This window comes from Microtus ochrogaster, linkage group LG4 (genome assembly GCF_000317375.1).
Source record: "Microtus ochrogaster isolate Prairie Vole_2 linkage group LG4, MicOch1.0, whole genome shotgun sequence".
Lineage (NCBI taxonomy): Eukaryota > Metazoa > Chordata > Mammalia > Rodentia > Cricetidae > Microtus > Microtus ochrogaster.
The window spans coordinates 20233880-20244776 of NC_022030.1; the positions used below are offsets into that span (position 1 = coordinate 20233880).

The window sequence follows — 10897 nt, forward strand, 5'->3', positions numbered from 1 at the left end:
TCACCCTGGTGGGACAAAGACTACCAATTATTTTTGAGGGTTTAAGATTTAATTTTATTGAGGCTGGAGACAGCTTGATGGTTATGAGCACTTGCTGCTCCTGAAGATGACCGAGGGTCAGGTACCAGGAGTCACATGGAAGTTCCTAGCCATCTCTACTTCCAGAACATCTGACACCCTCTTCTGACCTCCTGGGGCACAGCACATGATACACAAATATGTGTATAGCCCCAAAACATAATTTCTCCAAAGATTTTTAACGTGTAAATCTGTGTGAATGTATCCCAATTCTATGTGGGTATCAGAAGCCAGAAGAGGGCAACAAATTCCCTGGAGCTGGAGTTAGGGGTTGTCATGAGTCACCCCACATGGGTGCTCCGAACAGAACTGAGGTTTTCTGGAAGAGCAGAAGCATTCAACCACCCACTCCAGCCCAAGGCACTGCAAGCCTCATCAAAGGACCCCAAGCACAACGGTAACAGGACACGCCCCTTTTTATGTGGCCCAGGCAAGCCTTAAACTAGAACTTCCCACCTGGAATTACAGGTGTGGACCACTAGACCCTCCTCCACATACATTTCGAGAGGAGCAGGGCGCTAGAGGCAGTTCAAAGCACAGGACCCTCCACCAGGGACCTGATGGGAGTGTGGCTTAGCAGTCAAGAGCTGGAGGGGGAAAGCAATTCAGGTCATAGGAGAACCAGGGACAACAGGCTCAACTCTGTTAAGGGTCAAGAGGCAGATTGAAGATAGGAAACCGGTCAAGGAAATACAAGCAAGACTAGAGAAAGCCAGAGCCCTTAATCCACTCTGAGGCGTGTGACACCTGAAAGGCGGTCAGAGCTCCCCAGGCAGATGACCTGTTCCGACGGAGTCAGGCCTTTGAGCCACAGATGGAAGCAGGTGTGTCTGGACCTGCCCGGAACTAAGGCAGGTCTGTGGTGATGCTGTGGCTGGCTGCACCCAGTACCTAGGACAGATTACCACAGGCAAAGGTCCAAAGTTTTATTGTTTTGAATACATTCTCCAGCAGCCCCCTTGTGTCCCACCCCACCCTCCATTCCCAATACAGAATAAGGCTTGACCACAGCCCTCCTGGCCACCCCTGGGAGGCAGAGAGGGGCTTCCAGTTTGGTTTCAAGGGACCCCCTTCCTGTCCCTGACCCACCTGCCCATGGGTCAGACCTAGGACCAGCTGGGGGTGGGTGTGAGGGACTGGACCAGTACTGGGGTGGAGTGGGGAACAGGCACTTGTAGAGATTTGTGGCCCATAGATTTGCAGCCCCCCTCACCTTCCTCTGCCTCCCACCCCACCACCCCCACAGAATTTTTGGTTTACAAAATTGTCCCACCAGCCCCTACTGCAACCTTGTGGGGTCTAAGAAACCCAGGCACTCACAGCCCCTACAGGGGCAAGGAAGGCAGGGTTAGGGCTGGGAGGAGGGGGCTCAGAAGGGAAGGGGTAGGACGAGGTAAGTGGCAGAGAACAGGGAGGGGGTCAAGGCTTTACTTCCTTTTTTTGTAATACAAAAAAGTTCCTGGGTGTTAAAAGGCCAAAGCCTCTGCTGAAATAGAAATCCCCAGAATGGAGGTGCCCCCCCTTAACACCCCCCTCCCGCCCCCCACCACCACTTTGCCCGGAACTTAGAAACCCAGAGATGAGGAGATTAGCCCCCAGTCCTGGGTACCCACCCACCCTACCATTTAAAAAAAAAAAGTTTTATACAAAATGTGGGGAGGAGAAAGGGAGGAGGCAGGGAAGAGACTAAGAGAGCTGCCCTCACCTCCAGGGCTTTGTGGGGGTTAAGGCAGCAAAAGCTTGGGGTGTTGAGGGGGCACACGGGGGCCCTTGCCCATGGCTCTCAGGAATCTCGATGCTCCAGAGAGAGCTGAGCTGTGGCGTGCTGGAGATCTGAGCTCACCCGTCGTGGGGTGAGTGGCCCCCCAGCCTCCCCAGGGCCCGTGTCCCCACGCACCTTCTTGTCCTCACCCTCATCCTCAGGGCCCCCAGACAGAGCCCCGCCCCCCTCCAGGCGACAGTCTTCACTCCAGCGCCGCTTAAAGCGCAGTTTAAGGGGCATGCACTGGGCTGCCCCAGGTGCCTCTCCGGGCTCTGGCTTTGGGGGAGCAGGTGGGGCACGGGGAGTCTTGAACACCTCCCCATCTTCCTCATCCTCGTCACTGATGTCAGTCACCTCTACCTCCTCGGACTCGCCTTCTGAGATGGGCTCCACCTTGATCTGGGGTGGTGGCGGTGGGGGGACCAATGCGCCTGCCCCCTCAGCCAGCCCACCTGAGCCACTGCTACCGCTGCTCTTGTCGGTGCCTCCTGGAGCCTTCTCTCCAGCTGCCCGCTGCCGGCGTCCTAGCGGAGGTGGCTGCAGCTTAAACTTGAACGGGGATGAAGAGGAGGAAGAGGAAGACGAGGCTGAGGAGGGGACCGGTGGGGTCTCAGGTGCCATGGGCGGCAGCGGGCACTTGTCAGGGCGCTGTGGCTGGGGCACCACCAGCCCAGGGTAGTGCAGGAAGGCGCGGGGACTGAGGTGGTAGTTGTAGACGCTTTGGGTGTGGGCCTGCAGGTACCGTTTCATGTCCTCGGGGCTGAAGGAGAAGTGGGAGCCTCCCGAGCCACTAGGGCCCCCACCACCGCTGGGGTACATAGGACTCAACGTGGGTGAGGGTGTGTAGGCCAGGTGGGTGGGAGTCATAGGCAGAGCCGGGGAGAGCTGAGGGGGCAGAAGGGAGCCAGGCCCTGCCAAGGGTGACACAGGGAAGGGGCTTAGGGGTTCAGGGCCACCCCGGGGCCGGGGGTAGACACGGAAGACACCAGGGTCATGTGGGAGGCGGGCCAGGGGGGGCCCTCGGAAAGCACCCAGCTCTGGAGGGCCAGGTGGTCGTGCCCGGGGGTCCTCTCCCAGAGGCTCCTCCAACTCTGACGTGCCATCACTACAGTCACTGACTGAGCCCCGGCCCAAACGTCGGGCTACCACAGCAGAGAAGAGCGAGGAGGAAGATGAAGAGCAAGCCGGTGGAGATCGGGGATCCTCGGTGGGAGACAGCACCTCGGAAGGCGTTGAAGGGGGGAAGCGGAAATGGCTGCCACCCGATGGCACTGGAGGGGCACTTTGGGGCACTGCACCCCCTGACAAGAGAAGGGAGAGTTGGCATCAGGATCTCTGGTCCATGCTGGACACAGGCAGACCCACCTCTTCATTCCAGTCCATGCATCCCTGGCACACTCACCGGCCAGCCCCACGTCAATGAAAGGGTAATTAACCAGCACCAGCTTGTTGAAGTTGAACTTGTAGGTGAACCGCTTGCCCTTGGTCTTGTGCAGAATGCGCTTGTTATAGTAATAGCTGTGGGCACAAAACACCATGGGGCCATCAGGCGAACACTCCAGAGGACCCAAGCACCATGACATGTGGCTGTGTGCCACTCATAAAGGATACCCAATCGCCTAAGGCCACAAAAGAGAAAACAAGTAGCCAGAGAGCGATGACCACACCACAAGCTCCAATGGTGACTATATATATTCTCCACCTGGGATATCATCTGTGACCTACGAGCTCATAAGGCCCAAGTTCACACAGCTAGAGGATCTGATAGAGCTAGATATCCAACCCAAACCTGTCCTCATGCACCAGGGGTTTCCAACCATGGGTCCTAGCCCAGAGCCCCTTCTCACCGCAGGGCCCGGCTCAGCTTGTCATAGTTCATCTGGGGCTTGCACTTGCGGACACCCCAGAGGCGGGCCACCTCATCAGGGTCCTTGATGACAAATTCCCCGTAGTCCCCCTGCCAGGCGATGACGCCCTGATACTCCTCCTTCCGTAGCAGCTCCAGGATGAAGTGCCACAGCTGGATCTGCCTCGAGCCAGGGGAGGACTCCGGCTTGTAGGCCCAGTCTGGGAAGGCAAACCCTAGGGACAGGAGATAGGGAGTGGCCTGGGGTCAAGATGCCAAGTCAGGGGCTCTGGGTCACACCCTAGAGTCCACCTCCTGCCCAGCCCCTCGGCCTTCCATCACCAGGAAAAGCCCTCTTCCCTCACCAAATGAAGAATTCCATCAGAAGGTGACAGTATGTGTATCTGTGAGGGGGTTAGACAGGAGCTAGGAGGAGGGGAAGCTGGAGCCTGCTCCAGCGACACCGGGAGAAACAGGAAACCAACGGCGGCGGGTCCCGGGGCCAGTGCCAGGGGGCCAGGCACCAAGCCAGGATGGCGGGCAGGGCTGCCAGTGGGGGAGGGGGAGGGGCAGGAAAGGGCACACGTGGCCAGTAGGATGGGGATACAGCCCTTTCTATGTTATGCACCCCTACTTCTATTCAAAGCCAATAAATAGTGCCCCCCCCCAGCTTTTGAGATACTCGCCTTAGAAACATATATGATCTTTCCTCTTAGACCCATAGAAGCTCTTACTCCCACCAAGGACTAGAGAGGAATTTTTTTTTTTTTTCTTAAAAGGACCAGGCCGGGTGGGGTGGCTGGTTGACGATGAGGTCAGCGCTTGCACACACAGAGGCTTCTGTCTTCCCTTGAGAGTGAAACCCAGACTGTCTGAGAGAGAGCCCCTCCACCCCTCACAGCACTGGACCCTCTGAGCCACAATGCCCTCCCCCAGTACACCCTTAGGACCTGGATGGAGGGGACCTGGCCCAGACAGAGCCCAAGCAGGCCTAGAACTGTTACCTTCCTCCCTCTTCCACCCTCTCTTCATCCTCAGTTTACTCCCAGCCCACCTGCTGGCCCGCCCCCAGCAATAACCTTGGGTAAAGGTTGGTGGTGGGCTGACTTGGTCCCTAGAGGGGGTGGGCAGCCTGGGGTGGGGGGGCTGCGGCTGTTGTCATTTCCCAAACCCCCGGGTAATCAGGGGCCATCAATAATTCAGTACTAGGCAGCCGGTAATGGAGGGGTGGGAGGAGGGAAAGGAGAGGAAGGCAAGGAAGGGGGGGGGGAGGCAGATCAGGGCCCTAGTGCCATTATAGAAGACCAAGGTATATGGCAAAAAATGGGTGGGGTCCCAAGCCCTAGGCAAACTGGTGTGAGTCAGTACCCCCCTCCCTTGGGCCCAGCTCAAGCAGAAACCGACCAGACCTCTACAAGACTGAGCTTCCCCATAGCCTCAACCCCAGAGTGAAATCCAAAAGAGGTTCCTTCCCCTTGGGACAACACAGGAATCAGTAGCTCCAGTCCAGCAGGGACCACCTTTTCCAAATACATTACTCAACATTCCCCTACACAGACTTCAGAACCCTGGGTAGAAAGGGATGGGCAGTTCAGCACTCCCCTTAGTCCACATGCCCCATTCAGAAATCCCTGCCTCAAACCAGCCAGTCACTGCCAGCTTCCAGGAACATGATTTCCAGCTGTGCCCAGAGTCCTGCACCTGCCCAGAGTCCTGCACCAGCAGCCCTATTCAGTTTAGCAAGGACAGTCCCTGACAACCCCTAAGGATCCATGCACTCACAAGCCCCATCCTTCTCTGCAGAGTCCTGCACCAGCAGCCCTATTCAGTTTAGCAAGGACAGTCCCTGACAACCCCTAAGGATCCATGCACTCACAAGCCCCATCCTTCTCTTGGGAATCCGGGAGTTCACCCCATCATCTCTATTCTGCTATAGAGAATCAAGGTCCAGGGTATCCCAAGTCATCAAGTCCCCCCTCCATATACCCTAGAACCACCTCCAAAATTCTCCTGGTTCTCATCAGGGCACAAAGCTCCAAGCTACTCCCACCTCAGTTCCAATCTGGTTCCCAGTCCCAAAGGGGGGGGGGCGAAGCCCCTAAGACATCAGTCTGGAGGTGGAGGGGTGTACTGACTTCCACCCTCCCCCCCAAAATTAAAGCCACCCTTCCCAGCCCACCAGCCCCAGCCTCCGTGTCCCGGTAACCAGGCAACGTGTGTGCAGCGACAGTCCTGGGAGCGGGGGAGCAGGAGGCTAAAAATAAACTTTGCAGAAGAGAGGGAGAGAGACTGCATGCAACACAAAGGGAACTCGGAAAGGAGGTGGGGGGCTCTGGAAAGGCCTCAAGCCCACATTCTGGGAGCTGTCCCAGGCCCCCTTGTTAACCTCCTTCCCTAAAAAACATCATCCCCAGGCCTGGACCCTGGCTGCCACTTCTGGCAGAGACCCCTCCTCAAGCCCAGGCCCACCCCAGCACCACCCTAGTACCGGCTTTCCTCATCAGGACACAGCATACACGAGGGCCTGTTCCCAGCTTTGGGGAGGGGACGGACTGGGGGTGACGTCAGGGTGTCTCAATGGGGCTCTGTTCCCCAGGCCTTGGAGCCAGGAGCCAGGCACGGGCAAGGAGACCATGTGTGTGTTGTATACGGGTCCACGTGCTTAAATCACGGAAACACCAGCTCTGCAGCAAGAAAGCTTGAGGGTACTGGACCTCTCAGGCATGTGGGTCCAGTGAGACTGGGAGAAGGCGGCTGGGACTGAGGGAAGGGCTCCAGAAACACAGGGTGTAGAGTGGCTGCAGACAGGAAGAAGGGCTGGGATGGCTGGGTCCCAGAAGGCACACCTGGATATCCCAGACTGTGCAAGCCTGGGTGGGGGCATAAGTTCTGGAAAACAACCCCAACTTAACATGACTACCTAAACTTTTTTTTAGGGGACTATAGGGGTCAGATGTGGGGGGGGGGGTGAAAATACGTCTGCCTCCTGGGGGGCCTCAACACCTCCCCCACTCCAGGCAGACCTCGATGGCGCCAGAGCCGGGAAGAAAACAGGAAGTGGGAAACAGCCACGGCGGAGTAGAGAAGCGCTGGGATGGAGGATGATCGGATGGAGGGGCGCGTAGTGGCCCGCAGTCGGAAAGACAGACCGACCAGGAGGCCGTTCCGGTCTCTCGCTTTCCCCAAAAAACGAACACGCGACCGGGACCCCAGGCAGGGTTGCAGTGGCCCTACAGGTCCCGTCAAGCCAAGACCCGTAGCACAGAGGGAAGACAAGGCGGGGTTGTCTGGGAGCCTTGGTCCCCTCCCCGAGCGAGGCGAGGTTCCTGCTGCCCCCAGGGCCCGGCAGCCAGGGAGCCTGTGGGAGTCGGGGAGTAAGTGGGACGCACGTGACTGACCCTACGGCACAGCGCACCCCTGCCCCACCCCCGCCCCTCTCCTCGGCCCCAATCCCCTGGCGCCGGAGCCCCACTCCGAGCCCTTTAAGAGCCGCCCCCACCCGCCGAGCAGGGAGGTGGGGTGGGTGGGCCGGTCGGGGCACACACCCGCACATAGGAGCCCGAGCCGCGGCCGCCGCCGGGGGAAGGAAACAAGTTTGAACAGCGGCGCCCGGCCCCTTCCCCCCCCCCCTCGTCCCCGCCCCGGGCCGGATTCCGACGGGGCAGGCGGGCAGGGGGCGGCGAGGCCCCCTCCCCCAGCGCAAAGTCCAGCCTGTGCAAGCCCGGGGGCGGCGGGGGAGGGGAAGGGGGAAAAGTCCGAGTGGGAGGGGGGTTAATCCTGCTGCCCCCCGGCCCGGCGATGGGGGGGGAGGGGAACCCTGGCCCCTTAAGGAGGAGCAACTTGGCGGGGGAAGAGAGGGGCGGAGGGAAAAGACGGCCCGCTGAAAGAGAGGCGCAGGATCGGGGAGGGGGAAGGACGATGAGGGAGCCTCTGCATTCCCCCCCATCTTTCCCACCCTCCTCAACTCCCGGCCTCCGCCCGCGCTGGAGGAGGGTACCCAAGTCTCCCCTGAGCCACCTTAAAGCCGCGCGTTCTAAGGTCGGAAACAAAAAGTTCCTTTTTCGAACGTTCGGGCTGCGCTTTGGAACTTTGCGACTCAGTGCGGGCGGGGGAGCGAGGAGACGGACGGGGGAGGGGCGGTGCAGCTCGGACCCCGAGTCCCGTGCTCCCCACTAACGCCCTACTCTGGACCATCCCGTAACCCGCTCACCCGGTGCGGGGCACGCGCGGCCGTGAAGGTCACCGGCCGGACCGCGTAGCGCGGAACCGAGCATAGCGGGCCCCTGTATCGAACCCTTCCCCCTCGCCCCGCACACGTCCCGGCCCCCGGAGTGCAACGTGACAGAACGACTGGGAGGGACTCTACCACCCCAGAGATCCCTGGAGAGCCCAGGTTGCCGCGTCCGAGCAGGGAAAGACCAGCACCCGCAGCACCCACACCATTCCAAAAGGATCCACGGAATTGGGGCTCCCAGGCAGCACCTCAGCTCGTGCCGCGAGAAGCAACAGGTTTCGAGTGCTTGGGGGTCCCCCCAGAACTGGGGATCAATCGGGCTCCCCTGAACCCCTTCAGCCCCCGCCCAAAGTTTTTCCTCCCGGTTTCCCGGGGCAACAAGTCTCCCCCACACGTGCTGCCCCCGCCCCCACCTGTGTCCGCCGGGGTCTTCATGCTGGGGGGCCCGGGGCAAGGCGCCCCGACTCCGGGCCGCTGCTCCTGGCGCCCGCGTTGCCCCGTCCCGTCCCGCGCCCGTTGGGACGCCCTCGCCGCCGCTCCCGGCCTCGCCTCTCAGAGCCTCTCCCCTCCCCGCCGCCGCCTCCCGGGTTAATATCGCACTCCGGGGCCGGGACGCCCACGCCCCCCGGCCGGCGACGTCACCACCGCGTCGCCATGGAGACACTGTGCCCGCCCCCTCCCGCGCACACCACACACACACACACACACACACACGCGCGCGCGCGCGCACGCGCACATACACACACACACACACACACACACACACACGCTTGCCGGCGCGCAGCCACTGAGGACCGACGGGCTCTTGGCTTAAAGGGGCCGCGCGGCGGGGGAGGGAGAAAGAGGAGGGCGGGGAGGGGTTGGGGGGGTCCTAGGGGTCACGACCCTTCTTGGAGGCTCTAAGTCAGCAGAACTTAAGTCTTCAGCACTCACTACCTGCTGCCTCACTTCTGCCCTTTCCTGGCTCCAGAGTTTCTTTTGGGACATTTTGGAGGAAAGGAATTTTATGAAGGGGGATGATCAGAAATTTTTGTGGGGAAGGGGCAGAATCTTCTCCACAGGGGGGCGGAGTCTGGATCTTGGAGGATGATCAAGAGCATAGCCATTTCCCAGCCTGAGTTTACCCAACCCCCCTCAACCCCGAGCCTGAAAGAGGGCAGCTGTCCAGGGGTGGGGTGGAATGGGTGGGAAACATTTCCCAGCATCGGAAATGGGGAGGCGGCTGTACCCTCGTCTCCTGTGGAGATGGGGTCTTGGCCTTCCTGACAGACGCAGTCCAGCTGGGGAGGAAGTGACCAGAGGATGCATTTGGGAGCCCCCACAATCACCACTGTCCCCAGGCTGCAGCTGTCCTGGGAGCGCAGCCGGAGGTAACCCCACCTCCACACTGGAGCAGGGGGTTCCGGAGGTAGTGCCAGGATGCAGGGGGCGACCCAAGTCTGAACAAATGTGCTCCGGAGGAGCATTGGGGGTGAGAGGAAGACAGGGCTTAAGACCAAAGGCCTGAATGTAGGGGAAGTGTTAAGTCTGTATTCTCTGCAGCAGATGGGAGGTATGGATGGAGCCTGAGGCTGGGAAACAGGAAATCGGGGTACCGATCGGATGCAGGTAGGCAGCCTGCAGTGGGATAGAGAGCAAACAGAAGCTATGTTCTCACAAGCTAAGCATTAATACAGTCACGGGGAAAATGAAAAATAAACCGGAGTTACAAAGGAAGCGATGTAGGCTTAGAGGACTGAGAGATGATGAATCAGAGCGAGATTAATCCGGAAAGAGGGAAGGCCCATCGGGTTCAGGCTGTAGGTGCTTAGGGCTTCAACCCCATACTTCTCTATTGCTGGGTTCCTATTTAACCTTTAAACCAGCTCGCCAGTGCTTCAAAGATGTTTCATGCCTCCTCCTTAGGGAGACCATAGTCTCCGGGGAAGTGTCACCCCTTTGGGGTATTATGTAACCTTGCCTACGGACAGTGCAGCTCCCCACGGATATTGTAACCCTCTGGGAGCAGCGAGGTCCAGCAATAATCACCATTGTTACAATAACAGCTCTCAATTCTGAGTGCTCACGATGTGCCAGGCTCTGAGCCAAGCATTGTCTGAGGCATCTTCATACTCCCGATGAGGGGGTTACAAATGTAACCCCTATCACAGACGACAAATAAAAGGCTCTTTCTTACAGTGGAAACCAAGCTGCCAAGATCCTATAGCAAAGAAGTGCTGGGATTAGTACCCAAGCCCAGATCCTTACAGTTCCAATTACGATGCCAGTTTTACCATTGCCCTTGTCACTGTTTGAAATAGATCAGTGACAGCAGCCCCAGTATCCCCTCTTCCCACCATGAAAACAGACTTGAGTGGCAATCCTACCTCTGCTACCCTCTCTTTGACCTAAAACAAGTGAACTCACCTCTTTGAGCCTCATCTGTAAAATGGGGCTCCTGGTAGATCCTGAAAGATTAAAAATTATTATTAGAAACCGCATGTGATGTAAACACACAATAAATATTGGGCTGGGGTCTAGCTCAGCATATGTTTGGCAGGCTTAAGACTCTATGTTACACTGCCAGCAGCAATAATTAAATAATGCTAGGAATGCTAGCTAGCTCACTCCTGCAATCTCAGCAGCACTGAGGATGCTCAAGCAAAAGGACTGGTCCAGTTCAAGGCCAGCCTGGGCTATGTGGCCATTCAAGGCTAGCTTGGGCTACAGCATGAAACACTGTCTTAAGAAAACTTATAAAATAAAGGGCTGGAGCAATGACTCGTTGGTTAAAGAGCACTGACTGCTCTTTTTTTGTGGTTTGTTTTTTGTTTGTTTTGTTTTGTTTTTCTTTTTTTTTAAAGAATATTTATTATGTATACAATAGCCTATCTGTGTGTATGCCGAAGGCCAGAAGAGGGCACCAGACCTCATTACAGATGGTTGTGAGCCACCATGTGGTTGCTGGGAATTGAACTCAGGACCTTTGGAAGAGCAG

At 58.0% G+C, this 10897-nt stretch overlaps 1 protein-coding gene across 2 annotated transcripts; it reads right to left on the reverse strand.

Annotated features, from left to right (window-relative positions):
• Positions 1-1615: 1615 nt before the first annotated feature.
• Erf (ETS2 repressor factor) lies at positions 1616-8486 on the reverse strand. Of its 2 annotated transcripts, none has more exons than XM_005361140.3 (4): positions 8334-8486; positions 3688-3922; positions 3243-3358; positions 1616-3141 (listed from the first exon to the last, which is right to left on the reverse strand). In XM_005361140.3, exons 1-4 carry the CDS (start codon positions 8353-8355, stop codon positions 1862-1864), a joined length of 1653 nt encoding a protein of 550 aa, XP_005361197.1. In that variant the 5' UTR covers positions 8356-8486; the 3' UTR covers positions 1616-1861. The 2 variants fall into 2 exon arrangements, with proteins under 2 accessions (XP_005361197.1, XP_026642198.1); XM_026786397.1 differs by lacking the exon at positions 8334-8486 and adding an exon at positions 6710-7047.
• Positions 8487-10897: the final 2411 nt, after the last annotated feature.

What these genes read in the sequence shown, in the direction of transcription:
- Erf (XM_005361140.3), bottom strand. Translation starts at nt 8,355, where the DNA reads ATGAAGACCCCGGCGGACACAG. An exon ending in GAAGACCCCGGCGGACACAG is followed by an intron (nt 3,923 to 8,333) that starts GTGGGGGCGGGG and finishes TCCTGTCCCTAG; the next exon opens with GGTTTGCCTTCCCAGACTGG. An exon ending in CATTGACGTGGGGCTGGCCG is followed by an intron (nt 3,142 to 3,242) that starts GTGAGTGTGCCA and finishes TTCTCTTGTCAG; the next exon opens with GGGGTGCAGTGCCCCAAAGT.